A 25,559-nucleotide genomic window follows, 5' to 3' on the forward strand; every position below is an offset into this window, starting at 1 on the left:
CAGTAGATGTTCCATTTATAATAATTAGATAAATGTAGACAATTATTATCACACTTGAGAATTAGAAAAAAAATAATAATAAAAAAGTTCCATGTAAGAGTGTCTAATGTTTATCTAGAAGTACAACTTTATATGATTATATATATCTATATGTTTCATGTATTAAATCCCAAAAATAAAATTCACGTGATCAAGTGTGAACACAGCGTAGAATGGCGGCTGCAAAACTCCAAACGTGAAATACAAGTAAATCTTAATGGCAAAAATATTGTAATTAATGTATATATTACTAATTACTTTTGATTGTTTAATTGAGCACATACATTTGAGCTCGAGTAATTTGCTAATCGTACCAAGTTTAGTAGGTATATGCAGTTTATTTCTATGCTACATTCGGTGAAAGGTTACGCTAGATGAAATCCTACTGTTAATCTACACACACCAATGTTCGTTGGTGTGTGTATGTGTCCTGATTTGAATGTTAAAGATCTACTTGGTGTATTTTATTCAGTGTAGCATAGTATAAATCGTAACAACTTCAACTCGTTATCCAAACGTTTTAAAAATTAATTCTAAAAATAAAACGCAACAACTTATTAGCTTTTCAAACAGCTTATCAGACATAATAACTTATCAATTGGTTAAAATAAGCTTAGTCCAACGAAGAGGAAGTCATGCTTACCCACATTCGAACCTTTTATAATTGCTAATTATGCCTAAGTTAATTAGTGGGTTGATGATAGTGATGTTTAGGAGTATACTTGTCAACACCTAATCAATTATTATTTTTTTAAAATCAGTTAAAGGTTGAATTATTACACTCTTTATTTGGATAATCTAATTTACTCACTTTGAGTTTGAAATTAGTTGCGGCTGCGTTTGGAAACAACAAGCATGTGAGTTGGTATTGGTGTGTATTAGTATTAATTAATGGTTAAGCATGTGAGTATTAGGGATTAATTATTTAATTAATAATGTGATTACGCAGCCCGGATGCATGACGTAGTGTTAATAATATTAAATTATTACCCACGAGAAAACAAGTGCTGCATTGATTATATATTTTCAATTTTTGCCCTTATTAACTCTTATATACTATCCCTATATTAGTAAATAGTACAAGGGTATTTTAGTCTAATAATATTTATTTTTTAAAAATTAAGGCACGTTTATTGGAATACATGTATTTTAGTCTAATGATAAACATGTATTTTTTCTAATAATATTTATTTTTAGTCTAAGTGAAATTTTATATATATATTTTTTTTTAAATACATGTTTATCATCATTGTAAACCGGCTATAAAATCGTGCACATAGTAACACATACTAACAAATCAGTGGATGGATTATGATTATGCCGATATCTACTAACTTAATTATTTAAAAATGCAACTTCAATTGATTAATGCAACATGTATTAATTTTTTTTTTTATTTCAAAATATAATATCAATTGATTTATCTCAAACTCTAAAGGCAACTTTTAATTAGTTATGCTTATGTGTATTAAATAAAATAAAATAAAAATTAATCACAAAAAGATGAAAAGAAAAACGTGGAGAGTGGAGTGGGAAGTTTAATGCCATAATGGGAGTGGAGCCGAGCCGCCCACATTTTGAGGATTTTCTGGTGATTAATTTTGTCATTTTCTGCATTATTTTTATAAAATAAAATTAATAATAATAAATAATAAATATATATAATAAATAAAAATTCAAGTTCACTTCATTTGGACAAAATTAATTTTATGCTTGAAGAAAGTCACGAAAGGCATGCGAATCATGTCCATTCACTTTCTTGTGATTGTTCATCTCAAAATCATTTTTGTCTTTTGTCATTTTTATTTTCCTATATTGTATGTCGGTAAAATACTGTTACATTAATTTTGCAACTTCAATTATTTTATTTAAAATTATATAAGTGATATTGTATCATTCATCTTGAGTATATTAAATAAAAATGTTAGGGTAGGTCTATGCATGCGAGTAGACGATCTGGGTCGAGTCGTCACTGTGTGCAGGAGAGCTGAAATCACCCAGTCTTGAACTTCCAAGACCAGAATTAATTCGGCGGAAACATTTCCGACGCTCGAGTCAGTAGCTGCCTAAGCAAGCAAGAGAGTAGGTTACTCGATTCTATAGAGGGTTCAGATGAATAATAAAAAATCCTACCATGTAAATTGAAGGTTATATATATAGTGTGATTAGTATGTCCTTATTAGAATAGAATTCTAAGTACAATTAATGAATACGAATGAACTTATAACCTCTTATTAACGAAATTGAACCATTAATTAATAATCTTGTAGATGGATAACAGATCGAACATTTTAGGCCCAAATATTCATTACTTTACTGTGGGCCGGTTCAATAAGATTTTCTATCTAAGAAAAAACAATTTAGTGATAGTTTTCCCTTAAAATTACACCAAGAAATGGTCGATTTTATTGTGTATATCTTGGAGGAAGGTGTTTTGTGGAAAATGATATTTTAATCTCAATTAATTACCTAAATGTGAACAAAAATAAATGTTTAGCTTCTGATTGGTTCACAATTTAATTGAAATATTCTTTAATTCTATACAACAACACAATGACACATACATTGGACAAAATATAAACAACGTCATAATCAAAGAAAATAGGGGTCATTAGCAATAAGCCCCTCATTTAGATAAAAAATAGTGATATGTCCATACCTTAATTCTTTCTTTGTCATAAACCCCTAGAAATTTTATTTCCAATATTACTCTTCCACCAACTATCACGCTTTGTAACAATTACCCATGATTTTCGAAATCCCTAAAAATATGGATACATAAATCCCTATTAATTAGCATTAATATTCACTTTCCCTAAAAAAACTGCTTCCAAATTAAAAAAAAAAATCAAATCACAGAAAACCGCCCAAGAAGACGCACATAAATGAAAACATCCCCAAATCGAAAACTCCTCGAAATCGAAAACTCCCTCGCTCAAAACTGCAATTACATACCAAAAATCGAACACATTTGGTGCAGCATCAGCCATCCCTCGCCCATTACTAGTCATATACTGTTAGGATTTGAGTTGACGTAGTCACATTCAAATTTATATCCTGAAAAAGAATGCATCATCGAAACGCAAACGAGTTTTTTGTCTGTTTGGATTAGAGTTGAAGTAGTCACATTCATTGTATTTTTTTATGCATTAAAAGGCATACTTAAATGTTTATTAATTCTTATGCTATTAGTATTGACATTTATTATTATTGACAAAAAATATAATTTACAATGTATAAATATGACTGTATTCTGCCAACTAGCTTTCCCCACACTAAAACATGATTATTAACATAACAATGAGAATATGACTATAATGTGACTACGCTTTGTTTAACAGTATAATTGACAGTGAGAATTAACAGACATTAGCAGCATAATTATGAACAGAACAATAAGAATATGACTATTACGTGACTATGTTCTGTGATATCGAGCAAAGTAAAGAGGGAAAAATAGAATTTACCCAAAATTAAATTGCAGAATACACGTGTTAAATAGCAAAAAAAAAATGATATTTACCCAAAATTAAATTGCAGAATACACGTGTTAAATAGCAAAAAAAATGATTGGTGGCTAAATGACTTATCAACAAGAGAAAATATATGGGCTAGAAAAGAAGTGGCTCAAAGTCCTTAGGTGAAATTCGAAGCCCAAAGACCCTGCAAAAGGTGCGAGAATATGACTATTATGTGACTATGCTTTGTATAACAGTATAATTGACAGTGAAAATTAACAGACATTAGTAGCATAATTATTAACAGAACAGTGAGAATATGACTATCATGTGACTACTCTGTAAATTGAAATAAAATGAAATCAGATACAACTCGGACGACACAAATCCATATATTTTGATCTGAACAAAACAAACGCTCGTAAATTGCGAACCAAACATTATAATCCATAGACTAAATAAATAAATAAAAAAAACAATTCCAAACAATCTCTGATATTTTCCACGTAACATTTCTTCAACACCAAGCACAGAGCGCTACAAAGACGACGACTATGCACCTCGATCTCGCCCAAAAATACTTGCTTATATCTACCAAAATCACGCCTACGGATTCACGCAGAGAAAATCATAGCATATTATTAACAAAACAGTGAGAATATGACTATTATGTGACTACTCTGTAAATCGAGATAAAATGAAATCAGATACAACTCGGACGACACAAACCCATATATTTTGTTCTGAACAAAACAAACGCTCGTAAATTGCGAACCAAACATTATAATCCATAGATTAAATTAAAAAAAAAAAAAAAAAAAAAAAAAAAACAATTATGATTTAAACAATCTCTGATCTTTTCCACGCAACCTTTCTTCAACACCAAGCACAGAGCGCTACAAAGACGACGACTGGCCACCTCGATCTCGCCCAAAAATACTTGCTTATATCTACCAATATCACGCCTACATATTCACGGAGAGAAAATCACGTGCAACTACAAACTAGGAAACGGTTATTGAAAAATATTATAAATATATATTTGATTATTTTAAAAACTGTTGTTAAGGGTAATTATGTCTTATCCCATCTTAAAAGGGGGTCTCACTAATTAAATTTGGAATATGGGTGTAGGTAAAAGTCTTAAAAGTTAAATGGGTTTTACTCATAATATTTTCCATTTGAGGGGTATTGCATATTTCCCCAAGAAAATAAAATAATATTAATACTTGACACGTAGGTCGACTAAACATGACCGTCCAATCATTAACGGCCAGACATTGTCGACATCACTAATTTGAACCGGGTCTTCCAACTATCATCCATTCACTTATTTTCCAACCGGTTCAACTTCATATAGTCATAACTCATAACTCATAACTCATAACTCCATTAAGATTTGAATTTGTCCAATTTTGGTATATTTCAATAATTTTGACTTTATTACAATGTTGGTATTTCAATTTTTCAAAATTTTATATATTTAATTCCATCAATTTTGACGATATATTATTACAATAATTTAATCACTAACATGTTACTAGAAACTCCAGAATTTTAATATAATCCCAAATCTTGTAATTATCCAATATTTCAAGAAAAAAGGATAAATTGAACCATGCAACATAGTTGGTAAGTTACACACTAGTGGAGTCAAAATTTTAAATTCGAAAGACCGAAAACATTAAAAAATTAATATATAAAATAATATTAATTTGAGAAATGTTATGGGTCATGGCCCCTTATTCTGGCTCTGCCATGCCACTGTGTGCACAAAAGTGGTTTAAACACACAATTCATTTTTTTTAAATAGTTTAGTATGTTCGCATGATTTATGCATCGAGTGATGATTTATTAATAATAAATATTTTATATCATATGCCCTTCTACAATTTTGATGTCGACCAAACTTTATCAATAATACAAGAAAATGAAAAGTGGCATTATAAAAGTTACAAAAAAGCACGCACTTTCTCCTCAAAATTAATATTATTTTATTAAAACTTATAAAATCAAAGGTGAAATTACAAATCTGACCCACAGGGTTAAACTACTAGTGTCCAAACGCCACCGTTTGCATGAACCCCTTACCACGTGTCACTGACACATTTCCACGTCCGAGTCCGTCCAAAATACAAGACGTAAGCAGTGACAGTATCACACTCCCCACTTGTCCCCACAACTTCTCCTTCCGACACGTGTCCCACCCCAACCCTTATCACCCACGTTTTTTTCTAGAACACCGCCGCCTCCTCCCATTGCCACGTGTCCTCCTTCATCCTCCTATATATTCCCCTTCCTCACTTGAGTTCTAAGTTTCACAAACCCCACTTTCCCATTCTCTCACTAAAATACCTCCTTTTTTCATTTCTAGAGAGAGAAACAACAACCGAAAGAAACCAAAAAAAAAAATGGCCGCCGTGGATTTGCAATTGCCCCCCGGATTCCGATTCCACCCCACCGACGAAGAACTCGTGATGCATTACCTCTGCCGGAAATGCGCGTCACAGTCAATCGCCGTTCCGATCGTCGCAGAAATTGACCTCTACAAGTACGATCCATGGCAGCTGCCAGGTATTCGACAAAAGTCCTCAATGAGTTTCTTACTCTTTTCGACTAAAATAAAATAGGATCGATTAATTACTGTTACATTAGTAAATAGTGATCAAATTCATCAATTGCAGGCTTGGCTTTGTACGGTGAGAAAGAATGGTACTTCTTTTCGCCCCGGGACCGGAAATACCCAAACGGGTCACGCCCGAACCGGGCCGCCGGAAGTGGGTACTGGAAGGCGACCGGAGCCGATAAGCCGATCGGACATCCGAAGCCGGTCGGAATAAAAAAGGCCCTGGTGTTTTACTCCGGCAAAGCTCCGAAGGGCGAGAAGACCAATTGGATCATGCACGAGTATCGCCTTGCTGACGTGGACCGATCTGCCCGGAAGAAGAACAACAGTCTTCGGGTCGGTAATTCTACCCGGATCCGTTTTTTTAAGAAAATGTTTTTTTATTAACTTTCTAAAAGATCATTCAATAATTGCGTGAAATATTCTTTTTAAGGAAATTGATTCCTTCTTATCTATTTAAATAATTTTGACTTTCAAAGAATGATTGGTGCTAATAGAGTATTTTAATCTAACGGCTGTAATTCGATTTGTCCAGCTGGATGATTGGGTGCTCTGCCGCATATACAACAAGAAAGGCGCAATCGAGCGGCAGCAGCAACAGCAGCAACACGTCAGCAGCGGGAGGATGACGAGCGCAGTGACGTCAGACGGCGACACAAAGCCCGTCATCCTGACGTCAGTACCGGAGGCGTCGCCGATGGTGTACGAGGACTTCCTGTACCTCGACGCAGCAGATTCCATCCCGCTGCTCCACACGGACTCGAGCTGCTCGGAGCACGTGCTGTCGCCGGAGGTGGAGAGCGTGCCGAGGCTGACTGAGTGGGAGAAATCTGCCCTCGAATTCCCGTTTAATTACATGGATGCCATGGACGGTGCTGCGGCGGCGGCCCTGTTGATGGGTTCGCAGTATCAGGGGAATTATCAGATGGATACGATGCACGATGTGGCCGCGTACATCACCAAGCCCTTTTGAGCGGGGTTCCTTCGATGCTACACCCGGTGAAAAACACCGGGTGGGTCTTCTGCTGCCACGTGTTCTTTTTTTTATTTTTCTAAAACCCCTAAAGGTAAACCCTAGCGGGGAATCTATTATAAAATATAAAAAAAAGACACGTGGCAGCAGAAGACCCACCCGGTGTTTTTCACCGGGTCAGCAGCGGGAGGATGACGAGCGCAGTGACGTCAGACGGCGACACAAAGCCCGTCATCCTGACGTCAGTACCGGAGGCGTCGCCGATGGTGTACGAGGACTTCCTGTACCTCGACGCAGCAGATTCCATCCCGCTGCTCCACACGGACTCGAGCTGCTCGGAGCACGTGCTGTCGCCGGAGGTGGAGAGCGTGCCGAGGCTGACTGAGTGGGAGAAATCTGCCCTCGAATTCCCGTTTAATTACATGGATGCCATGGACGGTGCTGCGGCGGCGGCCCTGTTGATGGGTTCGCAGTATCAGGGGAATTATCAGATGGATACGATGCACGATGTGGCCGCGTACATCACCAAGCCCTTTTGAGCGGGGTTCCTTCGATGCTACACCCGGTGAAAAACACCGGGTGGGTCTTCTGCTGCCACGTGTTCTTTTTTTTATTTTTCTAAAACCCCTAAAGGTAAACCCTAGCGGGGAATCTATTATAAAATATAAAAAAAAGACACGTGGCAGCAGAAGACCCACCCGGTGTTTTTCACCGGGTGTAGCATCGAACAAATCTTTGAGCGGTGCGCGTGAGAGTCGCACGTGGCACAGGAGACTATTGAGGTAGTCTGTGAGTGTGCACGTGCGGCCCGAATGTTATTACTCTAGTTATTTTAGCAGTTTCACTCATTTGTATTTAGATTAGATTGTAATTGGCGCTGCTGGTTTTCTAGTTTTTATTAGTGTATTTGGGTAAAGTGTCAATAGAAGTCAAAATTTGTCTTATGTTGTTGATCTCTTTTATATAAAGAATTAAATTATTCAAAAATACATGCATTTTATAATATATATATATATATATATATATATATATATATATATATATATATATATATATATATATATATATATATATATATATATATATATATATATGGGGCAAATTACGGTCACCCCTGATGTATGGTCAAATTACGAAAAAACATCTCTTGTTTAGGTAATTACAGCCACCCCTTCCTTTTAAATATTTTTACGTAAAATATGTAATTTGGTTATTTACCGAACCAAATCGTATATTTTGTTCGGTAAACGGTATGAAATGTTGGCGCACTGAAATTTTGGTCCAGTTTTACCGAATTAACAACCTTAAATTTAACTCTTGAGGGGTCTTTTTGTAAGATAAATACATAGTTAAGGGGGGTGACACTAATTACCCAAATAGGAGGGGGGGTTTCGTAATTTGACCACAGCTCAGGGGTGGCCGTAATTTGCCATATATAAGTGACACTTTAACATAAATTTTGTTTTACACGTGATCCAAAAAATTGGGCCCGAGTTTTAGTAATGTGGACTCTTTGTCCCAACCGAGTTGATATGTTTCCCGGCCCAGTGGTCCTCTTTCTTTCTTCTACTTTTCAATTTTTTTAGTTTTCTTATTTTCTAATAAGAAAACTACTTCAAAATTAAATTTAATGTTACAAGTAAATTTGCACGAACTAAGACAAGTTACCTCTTTCAAGTACAAAAGATCACCTTAAGTTGAGAGAGAGAGAGAGAGAGAGAGAGGGGATTAAGTAACAAAGCGATAATCTCTACTGAGTTTGACCATATAATTGACTTTGCAGCAGCCAATCAATGAAGGACATCTGTCAAAAACACGTCATTTGACAGCAGCGACTATCGCAGCTCTGGCCACCGTAAAAGCAGCGACTAGTGAACCGAGCTGCAACCTGTCGTTGCATGCTAAACTCAACCTGTATCTGCATATACACCAATGCATAATATTCAATCTTATAGAAAAATGAACAGATATCTATATAAAATCATGCTTTTTTTTTCTAAAAATAAATAAATACATACTCGATATCGGCCATTTCGTTAATGAGCTGCACACGGACTTCTGGGGGCATCATAATCTTGAAAACAAACCTAAAACCACACAGCATACATATGAGTTGAGGGAGAAAAAAATTAGCCGAATGATCAAATAAAAAATACGAGAACTTACATGGTTACTTCTCTCACAATATCAACCAGAGCCAAACCTTTTCTAGTTTTGATTTCGGAGATCCCTGCATATAATGTAATAAGAGAATAAATAGATGAATACCGGAGAAGTATAGTAGTACAAATATTCAAGAATCGGGAATACTTTTGCAGGCAGTAGTGAAGGGCTCGTTCAGGAGCCAATGGGAGATCTGCTCAATGTCTTTAGGCAAAGGATTCCCTGTGCACAAGTACACAGCTTCTTCTGTGATCTGCTCACAAGCCATATGCGTCGACTGCACAAAAAAGAGATAATATTATTAATAATAATACTTATAAGGAACTTATATAAATTTGCATTTGTTTTTGGGTGATTAATACTCAACGGACAAATGTAAGCTTCAAGAAAATTATTATTAACCTGTAAGATATTCAAGGCCTTTCTCATGTCGCCATTACTAAGCCGCACGAGAGCTTTCAAACCACTTTCAGGAACATCAAGCCTGGAACCAATGTAATATGGGGGAAATTTATTCTCGACTTTAAACTAACCTAGCTGATTTTAAATGTTAAGAAGATGAAACCGATTCAAATACCTATTGCTGAACATATTAAACTTACCCTTCGGCGCTAATTACATATTTAAGCCTCTCTGAAACGTGAACAGCATCCAGAGGAGCAAAGCGAAACCGTGTACATCTCGATTGTAATGCTGGAATGACCTTGTTGACATTGTTGCAAATTAAGGCGAATCTAGTGCTTTTCGTGTATCTCTCAATCACTGCACATGAAATACATTTAGCCAATCGTGTAATCTAAATCAAATAGAATAAAACAGGAAAAAAGGTAAGAGATTCTTGCCTCTACGGAGAGCAAATTGAGCATCCTTAGTCATGGCATCTGCCTCATCCAATAGAATCATTTTTACAGCAGGCTTTGCACTGCACAACAAAGTTTACTCTTTACTTTATACCAGTTATGAAGAGTCTGAATAAAAAAAAAAAATCCACAAAATTGGTGTCGCTTGCACGAAAGATGTTCAAAATCCCACAAAAACTCATTGAGGAAATGGATTCATTATTGGTTAAACTGCATCATTTTGTTTATATTATTATTTCTCAACCTGACAGGAGTTTGTATACACACTTTATATTCAGAATCGCCTGACATCTTCTTAATATATTAAACATGGCAAAATGCGTAATACCATGCTTAGCAGCTACTCCTTAGTTCAATAATATCAAGTATCAAGAATCACCCAACAGTCGGGCAATGCATACATAAGTCGTCACATGATAAGTACATAGAAAGACACATACACTCTTCTTTTAGACACGCGTATATATATCTCACGTGTATAATCATTACGAGAACCCTTCAATGAGCGAACCAATCATTAACTGAAAAGCCGATAAAAAATATATACACTACAAGCAAAGCAGAAGTGATATCCTCTAGAGAACCAATACTGGTCAACAAATAATTCAATTTAGAAACTTTCGAACGCTACAAATAGTTGAATATTTAGTCTTCCTTTGATCCAATTTCTCTAATCAAATCTACAGGCTAGCATAAAACGACCCCTTTAACATAAACTTCACCCATATAGTTGCTCGGATTATTCGTCAATAGGTTTATATATAAACAAGAGAGATGCATAGAAACGTAAAAGCGTGCGTTAGAAAATACCCAAACGAAATGCTCTGAGTGCTAGCAAAGTCCTGAATCTGCTGCCTCACAACATCAATACCACGGTCATCAGATGCATTCAACTCAAGAACCATGTTAGGCAACTGATTCCCATAAAGCTTCCTTGCCAGAGCCAAAACAGTTGATGTTTTTCCAGTTCCGGGTGGTCCGTATAGCAGCAAATGGGGCAATCTGTTCCCACTTGCTAATTTATCAACTGCAACACAAAACACCCTATGAAGGTTACAATTGCATACAAGAAATATAACATATACGGTGAATACACATACACGCACAAAAATACAGCAGAGATTTAAAAAAAAAAAATCATGATATTTATACCACCCTAACCCATTTTTTGCCCCGCTGTATGCCTATTTAATAGACTAAGTTCATCGTTTATCTTACCTAGTCCACCTATACTTGATTTATCATCCAAACTTACGGAAAACAATATTTTAATGAGGTTCCATAACTATATTTCAGATATAGTATGTTTTAATTTACAATATTTTACCTGAAATTTGCCCCGGAAATCTCGTTAACTTTTTAGCCCACCCTCATACTAACTAAGTGATATGCTTCATTACAAATGAACCACAGAAAACCAGAATGTGACTAGTAATACCTAATTCCATGAAAAATTCAACAATTCCAAGTAATTGAAACCAGTCAAAACCAAACCATTGCAAAAATTAGCACAATCAACAGATTTTAGGGCTTTGACAAGCAAATATTCTTGAGGTGGGAATCGCAATATTATGCCCACCAACTGCTCGTATAAATGCCGAAGAAAACCAAATAGCATTAAAAAGTAGACAGGAGGGCGTAAAAGAGAGGCAATTTACTGGTTTCAACAATATCACGGTGCGCAGCGACGTCGTCCAGAGACTGAGGGCGGTACTTCTCCACCCAAAGAGTGGCTTTGCTGTGCGGCGGAGGAGCTGAAACGACAACGTTTTTGCCCTTATTGTTGAGTTGTGGAGAATGGCTGCTATCGTCCTCGCCATCGATGTCCATTAGAGAGATCAGCTCCGCCATTTTCTGCAAACCCCCAAAACGACGGCGTTAGGTTGTGCTTTTGTCGGAGCCCTGTAATTTGCGCGGTCTCTCCCCCTCTGCTACTGTGAAGTCTTTTTATGGTCAGACCAATTGTCTCCGGTAGGTTATGTTACGGTTTCTGCAGTGGTATAATAAAAGTATCGGGGATGTTTGGTTTTATTTCCAAAACCAATTTCCAGTTCTATACTATTCATAAAACCGAGATCATGTTTGTTTCACAATTTTATCCAGAAAATCCCATTTTTTCCTATCAAATTTCTATTGAAAATACACTATTCATGTTTTTTTCAATTTTCAAACCTACTAAAACCTACTACTAACCTATATATTTTATTCCATCAACTCATTTCTCTCTCCTCATTAATATTCACACTCTATCTCCTCTCATTTCTCTCTCCTCATTAATATCTACACTCTCTTTCCTCTCAATTTACTACTACTAAAAATATAAATACTAATAATAATAATAATAATAATAATAATAATAATAATAATAATAATAATAATAATAATAATAATAATAATAATAATAATAATAATAATAATAATAATAATAATAATAATAATCTTATATATAAAAGAAAGAAACGCTAGGGCAACCCTAAGAAACCCTAATGTCATATTTGTAATTTTTTTTCAATTTTTATCAAATTTTTTTCTCCTTGATATTATTTTAAATATTATTTTTGAACTTTATCATATTTGTATCCCCTAAATATTATTTTAAATATTATTTTTGAATTTTATCATATTTCTATCCCCTAAATATTATTTTAAATATTATTTTTTATTTTTATCTCCTAAATATTATTATAAATAATATTTTTTTAATTTTATCAAATTTATATCTCCTAAGTCCTAACTATAATTTTAAATATAATTTTCAACTTTTAGCAGATTTTTATCTCCTAAATATTATTTTCGAATTTTATCAAATTTATATCTCCTAAATAATATTTTAAATATTTTTTTCGAGTTTTATCATGTTTTTATTAGTTTTTTATCTCCTAAATATTATTTTCGTTTTTTTATGAGATTATTGTCTCCTAAATATTATTTTCCGTTTTTATCAAATTTTTATCTCCTAAATATTATTTTAAACAATAATTTTGATTTTAATCATATTTTATCTCCTAAATATTATTCTAATTATTATTTTCATATTTTATCAACTTTTATCTCATTAACATTATTTGAAATATTATTTTCGATATTTTATCAAATTTTTATCTCCTAACTATTATTTTAAATTTTATTTTTGATTTTTATCTCCTAAATATTATTTTTTGATTTTTCTATCTAATTTTTATCTCCGAAATAATATTTAAAATATTATTATCGATTTTCATCAAATTCTCCTAGATATTATTTATAATAATCTGATTTATATATAAAAGAAAGAAACGCTAGGGCAACCCTAAGAAACCCTAATGTCATATTCGTAATTTTTTTTCAATTTTTATCAAATTTTTATCTCCTTAATATTATTTTAAATATTATTTTTGAATTTTATCATATTTGTATCCCCTAAATATTATTTTAAATATTATTTTTGAATTTTATCATATTTGTATCCCCTAAATAATATTTTAAATATTATTTTTTATTTTTATCAGATTTTTGTCTCCTAAATATTATTTTTTATTTTTATCTCCGAAATATTATTATAAATAATATTTTTTTAATTTTATTAAATTTATATCTCCTAAGTCCTAACTATAATTTTAAATATAATTTTCAACTTTTAGCAGATTTTTATCTCCTAAATATTCGAATTTTATCAAATTTATATCTCCTAAATAATATTTTAAATATTTTTTTCGAGTTTTATCATGTTTTTATTAGTTTTTTATCTCCTAAATATTATTTTCGTTTTTTTATCAGATTATTGTCTCCTAAATATTATTTTCGATTTTTATCAAATTTTTATCTCCTAAATATTATTTTAAACAATAATTTTGATTTTAATCATATTTTATCTCCTAAATATTATTCTAATTATTATTTTCATATTTTATCAACTTTTATCTCATTAATATTATTTGAAATATTATTTTCGATATTTTATCAAATTTTTATCTCCTAACTGTTATTTTAAATTTTATTTTTGATTTTTATCTGCTAAATATTATTTTTTGATTTTTTTATCAAATTTTTATCTCCGAAATATTATTTTAAATATTATTATCGATTTTCATCAAATTCTCCTAGATATTATTTATAATAATCTGATTTTCGATTTTTACAGAAAAGGGTAAATAAATCTGGTTTTCATCCCTAGCTGATTTTGTGACATCGTTTTATAGAATGTCTGCAACATTTGAATTTTATTTCTTCCCTACCTAAGGCTTCTTCTTTTGGTAACCCGACTTTAGATTTTGTTTCTTATCTTCTTCTTCATCCTATTGCATGTGTGGCAATTAGTTTACATCTTTTTCCATCATGGCTTATAGGTAATTTCATTTTGTTAAATTATGTGTTTCATTAATTTATACCAAAGTTTTCAAATTTTATGTATAATAATTCTTTCATTTTATATGTTATTGGACATGTTATTGAAAGGGATGATTTGAGAAAATTAACCAAAAAATGGGCGGAGCCACAAGCTATTGGAAGTCGACCATCAAGACTTATTGTTTGTATGCGATATTTAATTTATTGTTTATATTTATTTTTGTTTCTTAATTTTCCAATTGTTAATTCCAATGGCAAAACAACCTTAAAATGAGGCAGTGGAGAAGGCTTTAGTTCCGATGCAAGATGTATAGATGGCCTTTTACGATGGTATGTTGTCGATAGTTTAGTTTTGATTATGTTAACTTAGTTATTAAATCTAATTACTTTTAAGCTCAACATGGAAGACATAATTGATGATTTTTTTCCTGGTTCAAATTTTCAATCTACTGGTATTAGCTGATTCAATTCATTTGGAAAATTATTCAACAGTAAAGTTATGTCCTTTTTTTTATATTCTTACAACATCAAAAGAATGCAATTTGTTGTCCCGTGCATCGCACGGGTACAATTACTAGTAATAATAATAATAATAATAATAATAATAATAATAATAATAATAATAATAATAATAATAATAATAATAATAATAATAATAATAATAATAATAATAATAATAATAATAATAATAATAATAATAATAATAATAATAATAATAATAATAATAATGATAATAATGATAATAATAATAATAATAATAATAATAATAATAATAATAATAATAATAATAAGGGTAAATTACAAACACCCCCCTGAGGTATGGTCAAATTACAAAAACACCCCTCTTGTTTGGATAATTACAACCACCCCCTCAACTCCTCAAATTAAGTGGAATCTTCGAGATTATATGGAATATTATCGCTTGTGTACCCGTTTTATCCCATTCAAACTCTACATTATGAAGCAAGTTGATCATAATATGTGATTTTTAGCTTGTATATATTAGTTTGTGGTGCATCGGAAACTGTATGTTTACACAAAACGAGTACAAACTAGAGCACATTCCACGGAATCTAGATGATTATGTTGAATTTGGCACAATAAGGGTGGAGGTGTAAGAAAAAATCATAGTTGAGGGGGGTAGATGTAATTATCCAAACAAGAGGGGTTTTTTTGTAATTTGACCATACCTCAGGGGGTGTTTGTAATTTACCCTAATAATAATAATAATAATGTTATTGTTATTAAAAATAATATTCATTGTAGAAGTAGTAATAATAATAATAATGGTAATAGTAATAATAATACTAATAAATAATAAAATAATAATAATTATAATAATATATTAATAATAATAATAATAATAATAATAATAATAATAATAATAATAATAATAATAATAATAATAATAATAATAATAATAATAATAATAATAATAATAATAATAATAATAATAATAATAATAATAATAATAATAATAATAATAATAATAATAATAATAATAATAATAATAATAATAATAATAATAATAATAATAATAATAATAATAATAATAATAATAATAATTATTATTATTATTATTATTATTATTATTATTATTATTATTATTATTATTATTATTATTATTATTATTATTATTATTATTATTATAATAATAATCATCATCATCACTATCATCATCATCAATCATTATATTCTACTTTTGCACGTCCTTTCGTAGAGAAAATTCACCACAACCAAACATATTCTCATTTCTACACCTACATAAAACTAAAAATACACCTTCATCCAAACATATTCCCATTTTCTACACAAAAACCAATAATCTACTTTTTCCATCAGAAATTTTGAAAACTAGAAATTCATTTTGGAAACATAACCAAACATCCCCATCGATTCTTAGTTTTCAAAAGTTAGAAACGCGCGTTTAGTACGTAACCTTTTTTGTGTTAGCGAGTTCACTAGAATTGGACATAACCTGAGAGAACAGAACCACAGGGGAGACCCACCAGCACTTTGAGGATTTTGGCGCCAATGTAGCTCTTATTCTTTTATTCTTTTATTTTTATTTTTTATGTAAACAAAAATTGATAACCTCGTTTAAATAATATGCTTCCCCGATCCCAATTTAAGGACAATGTGTTAAAAATATATATCGTTTAAATTAATGTTTCAATAAATTAATAGAATATGACCCACCTGTATTAATATATAAATGTTTAATTGTAATGTATTTCAGTGCGTTGTAGCATGATATAAAACTAGTCATTTTGCTCTCTAAATGCATCAAAAACTATTTTAGCTATATCTAAACACAAGTAATAACTAATAAGTATGTTCTTTGTCTAATTAAACAGTCCAAGATTCACATGTATTTACTGAATAACCACAGCACAGAGTTACACCTACTATATCTAATATCATAATCAGCCTTTATTTTTTTTCTTTTTTTTCCCTACATTATAGTCTCCAAAAACCAGAGCCTGCACCGAAAATTCCTTCCAAGAAACCATCATTGCCGGCAAAAGGCAGACAGCGATCTTCGCCAAAATCATGATCCATGCTGTTTATAAAAATTGTAAAAAAGAAAGAAAAAAAATCCCGGTGAGATCGCCACCTCAGCTTAGTAAAAGCCGAAAGCGAACGGAAAAAAGAACAGTAATCTGGTCAGGACTTTGGAAGCCTGTTGCAGTTAGCCGGGGCCCACCCCACTTGCTGTTTCTCGTTATCGTAAATCACCAATTTATCTTGCATCGAAATATCTGCATATCCAAGGTTCCGTAATTAATCAGAAAATTCTAGCTTTTAATTATTTGAAATATATTGTTATATAAATTCGTAAATTAATACCTCCAATCACATTGATATTCTCCAATCCAACATCGCCCCCGTCCAAGATTCCTAAGCAGACATTGCCCTGACCCTAAATCAAGAGTAAACCAATTTCAATTTTTTTTTCTTTTCTCTGTTACTACTCAAGAATGAACGTATACTTATTAAACTTACTGTGACAACAAGATAATATTCTGGGCGCATCTGAAATTGAACGTTTTTAGCATTTGTAAAGCTCAAAGCCAAAGGCTTGAAGTAGGTTGTGGCATCTCGAATTGATTTAAAGGGCTTAGCTCCTTTCCAACAAACGGGAAGGCTTTTATCTTCCACTGCCTCTTTCAGTTGCTTCCCGTTTAAGTCTCCTTTTATCTGGGACAAAAAAAAAACAATTAGCTCCTACATTATAATATATATATATATATATGTATAATAATGATCCATCAAAGCAAAAACACACCAGAGAAACGAGAGCGTTATAAGCTTTGGAGGTGAAGTAAGTGTAAGTACTTCCACTATCGAAAACTATAGGAAGGCCCTTAATATTAGTGGCTTGACCCCCGAACTGAAGGTCTGCGGGCCCCAACGAGTAGTGCTTTCTGAAAGAAAAGTCGAAGACACAGTTAAGTAATATTGGTATGTTTAGAAAAATTAAAAGGAAAAAAAAGGGTATAAGAACTTACGATTGGCTCAAAATGGATTTCCAGACAATTCCTGAATCAGGGAGAAAATCGTCTCCGAAGAAAAGAAACCCACCGCCTTGTCCACTCAAACAGTGACCAATAACATTTCGTGTCAACCCCTTACTGCGCAATTGGGCTAAAATGCTCGATTTGCCGGTGCCTAAGCCAAGTACTCCATCGGTGTAAGGCAGATGAGTCAAATCTTGAACTTCTTGGCTGTACCCACATCTATATAAATGACAAAATTATATTTGCTTAATGAACTGAATTTCAAGAATTTATATGATGCCTATAGCAACAAAAAAAAAACGAGGGTCTCACCCAAATGCTAGTTGAGGAGCTACGGTGGTACCGTTAGTGAATTTAAGAGGAAACGAGTCCTTAACCATCACACCCAAAGACGAACCATTGTCAGCATAGTCAACTTGGTAATCACACTGGTCATGCGGTGATCGACAGTTATGATTACCAGGCTCGTGAAGAGAGGCACATATAGGATCTTGGCATGTGATAAGGTTTTGTTTCGGTTTGTAAAGACTATGTGGCGCCTGAAACAAATAAAAATAACATAAACACAAGAGGGATTGGATTAGCCTAATTTTTGGAAAGCATTATTGGAAAAAAATAGTTTTACCGGAGTGCATTTTGTGCAAGGTGCGTCACACTGAAGCCAAGTGAGATCACTGCCAGTGTCTATATCGAAAAAGTAGGGTTTGGGGGGTTCGCCGATGGATATTGATACATGATAGTACCTATATAAATATATACATTGTAAGTAACAAAATAGATAAACAAGCTTCTCGAATAAAATGCGATGAATAGTTAGAAAACATCGTAATGATCTCAATCGAGTTTCTTCAAATTGGCAAGTAGATATACAAAAACGTGCAATAATGTTCGTCGAAACAATTCCAATTGTGGAAATTCGAAGAATTTTTTTATTGAAAAATGATAACAATTCCCTTGAAATTTCAACCAACCAGCATTTCTAACATCAACATTAATACGAATCAACGATTAAATTAAAATAGCCCAACCGAATCACTCAAAACCCCAATTGTTCATAATCGCAATCAAAACACCGATTAAGAAAGTGAAGAACACATACTCATCAAGATGTATAAACACGCAGCCAAACATGGATTCATTTACAGGCAAATAACGAAAAGCAGCAGCTTAAGATAATCAATTTTTCAAAAAAAAAAAATTTAAATAAATGAAAAAACAGTGGCGCGTACGAACACGCACCCTTTGGGATAAACATTTCCGGAGACGGGGAAAATCACGGAGGAACCAAGGGATTTGGCGGCGGATTTAGGGTGGAGCTTGTTGATGATGGTCTGAGGGTGATAAGCAGCACCGGCGATCCACGTCAGAAGGTACAACACCAATGCTTTGAGGTACATCTTTTGATGCGTAAGAGAGCGGATAAGGGTTTCTACAGAGGCGAAATTGAAAGGGGGGATTTGGTCACTCTGAGGAAAAAAAAATGGAAAAGAGAGAAGTGAGTTTTGTGCGAGTCTTCACTGTAATTTGTCAGGAAAGGATTTTTGAAGGAAAAAAGCAGCGCATGTAAATCCACGTGTTTATATATTTATTTTATTATTTTATTTTTTGGCTGCTTTCTTCGAAATTCACTTCGATTACGCGGTTGTGAGAGTGGGAACGCGTTTGGAATGTAGAGACTGGAGAAAGTTTTAATTTAATTTTTTTTTTTTTGGTAAATTACGAAAACCCCTGAACTTAGGCTAAAGGACGAAAAAATACCCACATCTATTCGTTAGAAACCAAAATTTCCCTCTATTTAACTGTTGATCGATTTTTTAACAGAAAATGTGTACAGTCTATTATACCTTTTGTAAAGTCTATTTCTTGGAATAAAAAAATTAAAAAGTCACACATTGGTGTGAATTGGTGGAGGGTGTTTGTCGTTATTTAGACTAAGTTCAGGGGTTTTTCGTAATTTACCCTTTTTTTTTTTCGGCATGTGTTAATGTGTATGTAGGAATGGGTTTTTTTTTTACCAAATTATCCTACCAATTCGAAGTTCTACCAAACTAAACCAATTATCCACCGAATTAAATCCATCGATTAAATACAGGGCAACGGTACTTAATATTATTAAAATGGTATTACCCTACCGTACCGAAATATTTTATATTAAGTAAGTTAAAAATATATATTTAAAATACTTATATGATATATCTTAAATACTAGTTTAAATAACATTTCAAATTTAAGCAAATGAAATGCAAAAAGTCTATATTAAATAAATTGCAACCCATTGGAATTAGAGAAGCAATCGCTTTTCCTTCCGGGGTTATCACGGTAATTGTTAATACATATATTATTTTTTCGTCAAAAGCAACACAGTAGGGAAATTGTATAAAACGGCAACATGCCTCGGGTGAATTCTTGTAATTAAGCAAATATAGGGAGATTTTCGTAATTAGAACCTACATCAATGGATTCCTCCTAATTTATTCTTTATTTTTTTTTCACATAACAAAAGGGCGAAATGGACAAAATACATTTTCTATGAATTTAAACTGTGAAACACTCATCAAATGGGGTTTTTTCGTAATTAATCAAACATAAGGGGAATTTTTAAGACTGTAAAATCAACCAAATTTGAAAATTAGACTTAATTTTCAATATTAAATCTTTTTACAAGGACAAAAAGACGTGCAAATAAATTATTTTCTTCTAATAAAAGCCATTAGGAGGCGCTCTGCATTTGGCCTCTCTCTCTCTCTCCTCTTTCTCTCTCTAGAACAGCATATCCATGGCGGACAATTCAAGAACAAATTCCCAGGAATTGTTCCACATCCTAGGATTTGGAACCATTTGCAAGGCATGCAAATCTTTTCTTGCCAAATGCTACCCAGACAAGAAATCTTTCTTCTTCAACAAAAAATCAAACAACAAATCCAAACCTAAATCTAATCACCAACAAGATGCCAAGGTATACATTTATTCATGCATCTAATTCTATATATATATGTGTGTGTGTATGTGTGTTTGTGTGTTTGTGTATAACATACATTTCATTCTCTTGCATGCATATTAATTCTGCAGATCACGAGATACAAAAGTCAACCCTCCAAAAAGAGAGATTCAGACAATGCAAAACCACAAGAATGGACCGCGAAAACGGGGCCCACTCGGCTATCGAGAAACGCGAGCCTCGGCCCTTCTCCGTTGTCGAGGAGCGCGAGCCATAATACATTGGCACCGGCCACAAAAGCCTCGCTGTTGAGGACCATGAGCCATAAAAACACATCGTCGACGGCTTTGCCACGTTCTCTCTCCAGAAGCGCGAGCCGAACGGGGCCCGCACCGATCCTATACTCGAACTCGAACGGGCTCGTGAAACCGCCGCCGATGGAGCGGCAGCTCCACTGCACCCTCGACGAGCTCTGCTTCGGTTGCGTCAAGAAAATCAACTTCACCAAAGACTCGATTACGGAAGACGGGTAATTATTTAATTAACTAGTTTCGTACGCGCGTGTCATATCAAATTGCTGAAAAACTCTCCATGTTATAAATATTAACGAAAATACCCCTAACACGCATTTTTTTAGCAAAATAGTCACTAACTAAACCAAAATTGTTCTTGCAGGACAATAGTCGAGAAAGACGAACTTCTTACGATAAAAGTGAAGCCAGGTTGGAGAAAAGGGACGAAGATAACCTTCGAAAATATGGGGGACGAGATATTACCCGGTACAGAGCCTGCAGATTTGGTATTCGTAGTCTCCGAAAAGGAGCATCCGTTGTTTCGGAGACAAGAGGATGATTTAGAACTGAGAATGGATATTCCGTTAGTAGATGCTCTAACGGGCCCCACCGTCTCAGTCCCGTTGCTAGGCGGTCAAATGGCCAGTTTGACCATCGACGATGTAGTCCATCCCGGTTATTACAAGATTTTAAGAGGTCAAGGCATGCCGAAGCAGAACAGTCCGGAAACAAGAGGGAACTTGATTATCAGATTTTCGGTCGTGTTTCCTAAGGAATTGACTGAAGAGCAAAGATTCGATGCTGCTAATATTCTAAACCAGATTTCTTGATATATATATATATATATATATATATATATATATATATATATATATATATGAGTGTATATGTATATGTACTGTTTCACTTATGATTAGGATTAGGGCAGTAAAGTTCTATAGCAGAGAGCAAATAGGGCATCCTCGATTTGGAGTTCGTGTAGAGCTCGAACGAATCAGGGGCACACTCGATTTTTTATTTATTTGTTTATTTAAGTGTCTAAATTCCGAAAAATTAAATAAAAGATATTTATATATTATTGCAGTAGGAAAGAATGTTATTGATGCATAAATACATTACTGAAATTACAAGAAAGTATTGGCTATTATGAGTTCTATATATACTAGCCAATAATTTTGAGAAATTAATAAAACTTACCAACCAAACAAGGCGCGAAGAACACCGATTAAATTGCCACTGAACAGAGATTTAAGAAAATCGATCTTCCAATTAGCGTAAGGCGGGTATCTAGCAGCGACATCACCCGTAAATCCGCGTTGTAAAACGGCCTTTTTATGGCTGAAAGCATCGAAAGAGAATCTTCCGTGGTATGATCCCGTTCCACTTTCTCCCACCCCTCCAAACGGTAAATTTGGCTCTACAAGCTGTGCATTCAAATAGAAACATGTTCGGGTTTTTCTTTTTTATTTTTTAAATAATAAAAAATATAAAATAAAATATCGATTTTATGCCGCTTACATGTAGATTGGTGTCGTTAATTACCATTCCGCCCGCTGAGACGCTTGTTATGAATTCCTCTTTGAGCTTTTTGTCGTTTGAAAATAGATACGCGGCGAGTGGTTTCTCTTTAGAACTAATTAGCCTGATGGAGTCCTCGATTTTGTTGACCTTCATTATTTTCGACAAAATCAATACACTTAATAAAGATTTCATTGGCTAAAAAAATCCTCATTCGTGATCGGAGAATTTACCGTGATAATGGGAAGCAAAGGACCGAATATCTCCTCGTTCATGATCGGAGAATCTTTTGGAGCATCAAGTACAACAGTCGGAGCAATCTTGCTATAAAAATCGTGACCGAAAAAAAAATTAGCCGAAGAAAAAAAAAAGGAATTGCAAAAACCGAGTTTTTGGAAACTCACAGTTTGACTTTATCGCGTTGACCTCCAAGAACTATCTTACCGGAAACATTTTCATCGTCTAACAAATTAATTAAACGGTCAAAATGTCGGGAATTTACAATGCTCGACAAGTCGTTTGATTGAAGAGGATCTTTTCCGTAGAAATTCTCTATTTCACACGAAAGAGCATCGACCTGAGAAATCATATATACCGTAATATAATCAAAATGAAAAATAAAAAATAAATACTTTTACGTTTGTAATATGCGCAAAAAAAACTTACCAGTTTCGAAGCGTACTCTTTTGTGGTAATTACGTAATCGGGAGAAACGCATGTTTGTCCACTATTGCCTCCCCACTTGCCCGAAATCATCCTTCTTGCTGCAACCTTTAGAAAAAAAAAAAAAAACAGAACAAAGAAATAAATAAAAGAAACAAAAATACAGGGGTTGTTCCGGAATATATGATAAATTGAAGGACTTACTTTCAAATTGATGTTTGAATCGACCACAACCGGACTTTTCCCACCGAGCTCCAAAACAACAGGCGTAAGATGCTTCGCCGCAGCAGCTAATATGACGCGGCCCACTTTACCATTACCCGTATAAAATATTTTATCCCATTTTTGTTCGAGCAATGCAGTTGTTTCGTGCACAGAGCCTTCGACAACTCTGACTGCTGACGTGTCCATGTACTCCCCAAGAAGTTTCGAGAGCAGTGATGACGTGGCAGGGGAAACCTCGGACGGCTTCAACACTACTGCATTGCCAGCTGCGATAGCTCCGATCACTGGTCCGAGCGATAAAACTTTTTTTTTCGAAAAAAAAAAAGAAAAAAAAATATTAAAAAGAAAGCAAATGTTTATGAACGGAAGAAGAAATAAATAAGCTCGAGAATTCAAACATACTGAACGGATAGTTCCAAGTTGATATGACCAGTACGACACCCAAAGGCTCCGACACTATTTGAGCCGATGAAGGATACGTCACCATTGTCGTTTTTACCTGCAAAAAATGAAAATAAATAAATTTAATATATATATAAAATTTTATTCTAAATAACTAATTGAATAGTAATGTCGATTTTTTACCTTTTCGGGCTTCATCCATTGATGTAATTCTTTCAATGCCAACTCGCAAGCTGATGAAACTCCAACTGTCTGTATGATTAGCAGAAAAAATATCGGATACCGAAAAATTGAGGTGACGATACGATTTTATAACTTAAATATCATGGATATTTTATTAACACATCAAAAAGGTGACATTTGTGAAAAAAATCTTTTAAAGACTAAGGCCTCGTTTGGTTGCCAAGATAAGATTAAATAATCTAATGAAAACCCAGTTATTTTATTGATCTCGGGACGTGAAAACATAATATTTGCGGGTCGGCCCGATAAGATATTGGGGATACCAAACATCAATTAATGTCCAATTATTCAGTTAATAATGGATAACTCCCCAACCAAACGAGGCCTAACTATATTTTATACTAAATCTCCCAAAACACACACACACACACACACACACAAAGGAACTAGAATTCATCTCAACTTGGCAAACATGTAAAAGGTAAAAAAAAAAATTAACAAAATTTTGTGAGCTTCGAATGAAAAAGAATCGATTTTTACGTGTTTCGACCTGCTGGAGTGAAGCACAAACACAAGTCATAGTCTTCACAATTTCAACCACAATTCTAACTTTGTAGGCCAACAAAAACCCATAAATCCCCTTTTTCATTAAATGAGCACATGAATTAAATACATCAGACATCACATATAATTTATAAAAAAAGAAAAAAAAGAGAGAGTAGCAAGATTTGGTAATTAAGACAACACAAGAAGAAAAGGGCATCACACAATCATTTATTACTACCAAACAAGCTCAAAAACCAGACAGCAAGAAAACAATAAAAATTTAAATTGAACAAATAAATAAAGATCCAATTTTTATTATTTATTTATATATTTATTCCCACCTCATGAATTACAGATTCATACTCTGGTTTGTTTAGGTCAGAGCGCAGAGCTTTGACGATTTCTCTCTCATGGCGAGTTGTTAGTTTGAGTAGGGCTTTCAGCTGCGAAACCCTCCACTCGTACGGCCTTGTTTTCCCGGCGGCGTACGCCGATCTGAGATCCTCCGCCACCCCTTCAGCACCGTAAGCCATGGCGGAGAAGATGAAATTGATTCTAAATTGAAACCGATAAACAGAAGACTTCGTATAACTAGTTGCATAGATTATTTAAAGAATCAAGAAAATCATGAAAAAAAATCTGTCAATTGCTAAGTCAACCTAGAATCTGACGTAATTACTGAACATTTTATTTATACCCACTTTGCACCTCTAAAAGTATATCTTATATGACATTTACCCCCTTCAAAATAATAATTTGTCATACTTACCCCCTTCAACGTCAATTATGTCATTTGATGGAATAATTGAAAAATAATTTAATTAT

The 25,559-nt window shown here is 33.5% G+C and overlaps 5 protein-coding genes across 7 annotated transcripts; 2 read left to right on the forward strand and 3 right to left on the reverse strand.

Annotated features, from left to right (window-relative positions):
• Positions 1 to 5,828: 5,828 nt before the first annotated feature.
• Positions 5,829 to 8,083, forward strand: LOC105964151 (NAC domain-containing protein 2). 2 transcript variants are annotated; one of them, XM_088815845.1, is made up of 4 exons: positions 5,829 to 6,071; positions 6,182 to 6,459; positions 6,659 to 7,096; positions 7,837 to 8,083. In XM_088815845.1, exons 1-3 carry the CDS (start codon positions 5,909 to 5,911, stop codon positions 7,094 to 7,096), a joined length of 879 nt encoding a protein of 292 aa, XP_088671971.1. In that variant the 5' UTR covers positions 5,829 to 5,908; the 3' UTR covers positions 7,837 to 8,083. The 2 variants fall into 2 exon arrangements, with proteins under 2 accessions (XP_088671971.1, XP_088671972.1); XM_088815846.1 differs by lacking the exon at positions 7,837 to 8,083 and adding an exon at positions 7,438 to 7,644 and having other exon boundaries at positions 6,659 to 6,916.
• Positions 8,084 to 8,652: 569 nt separating this feature from the next.
• On the reverse strand, positions 8,653 to 12,108 carry RFC3 (replication factor C subunit 3). The gene is made up of 9 exons (XM_012988664.2): positions 11,778 to 12,108; positions 10,930 to 11,146; positions 10,102 to 10,181; positions 9,862 to 10,021; positions 9,662 to 9,743; positions 9,407 to 9,536; positions 9,263 to 9,326; positions 9,115 to 9,183; positions 8,653 to 9,014 (listed from the first exon to the last, which is right to left on the reverse strand). Exons 1-9 carry the CDS (start codon positions 11,968 to 11,970, stop codon positions 8,915 to 8,917), a joined length of 1,095 nt encoding a protein of 364 aa, XP_012844118.2. The 5' UTR covers positions 11,971 to 12,108; the 3' UTR covers positions 8,653 to 8,914.
• A 4,659-nt stretch (positions 12,109 to 16,767) lies between these two features.
• On the reverse strand, positions 16,768 to 19,514 carry LOC105964153 (aspartic proteinase Asp1). 2 transcript variants are annotated; one of them, XM_012988666.2, is made up of 9 exons: positions 19,206 to 19,514; positions 18,592 to 18,709; positions 18,279 to 18,505; positions 17,958 to 18,185; positions 17,735 to 17,873; positions 17,452 to 17,646; positions 17,296 to 17,368; positions 17,120 to 17,207; positions 16,768 to 17,008 (listed from the first exon to the last, which is right to left on the reverse strand). In XM_012988666.2, the coding sequence occupies exons 1-9, from the start codon at positions 19,361 to 19,363 to the stop codon at positions 16,906 to 16,908; spliced, it is 1,329 nt and encodes a 442-aa protein (XP_012844120.2). In that variant the 5' UTR covers positions 19,364 to 19,514; the 3' UTR covers positions 16,768 to 16,905. The 2 variants fall into 2 exon arrangements, with proteins under 2 accessions (XP_012844120.2, XP_088671973.1); XM_088815847.1 differs by having other exon boundaries at positions 16,930 to 17,207; positions 19,206 to 19,497.
• Positions 19,515 to 20,687: 1,173 nt separating this feature from the next.
• On the forward strand, positions 20,688 to 22,032 carry LOC105964186 (uncharacterized). Its single transcript, XM_088815849.1, has 3 exons — positions 20,688 to 20,922; positions 21,036 to 21,433; positions 21,580 to 22,032. The coding sequence occupies exons 1-3, from the start codon at positions 20,743 to 20,745 to the stop codon at positions 22,025 to 22,027; spliced, it is 1,026 nt and encodes a 341-aa protein (XP_088671975.1). The 5' UTR covers positions 20,688 to 20,742; the 3' UTR covers positions 22,028 to 22,032.
• A 254-nt stretch (positions 22,033 to 22,286) lies between these two features.
• On the reverse strand, positions 22,287 to 25,481 carry LOC105964154 (aldehyde dehydrogenase). Its single transcript, XM_088815848.1, has 9 exons — positions 25,076 to 25,481; positions 24,189 to 24,257; positions 24,006 to 24,102; positions 23,583 to 23,905; positions 23,382 to 23,486; positions 23,120 to 23,292; positions 22,949 to 23,039; positions 22,716 to 22,865; positions 22,287 to 22,621 (listed from the first exon to the last, which is right to left on the reverse strand). The coding sequence occupies exons 1-9, from the start codon at positions 25,265 to 25,267 to the stop codon at positions 22,391 to 22,393; spliced, it is 1,431 nt and encodes a 476-aa protein (XP_088671974.1). The 5' UTR covers positions 25,268 to 25,481; the 3' UTR covers positions 22,287 to 22,390.
• Between the last annotated feature and the right edge of the window lie 78 nt (positions 25,482 to 25,559).

This window comes from Erythranthe guttata, chromosome 3 (genome assembly GCF_056151865.1).
Source record: "Erythranthe guttata isolate IM_541 chromosome 3, IM_541, whole genome shotgun sequence".
NCBI lineage: Eukaryota > Viridiplantae > Streptophyta > Magnoliopsida > Lamiales > Phrymaceae > Erythranthe > Erythranthe guttata.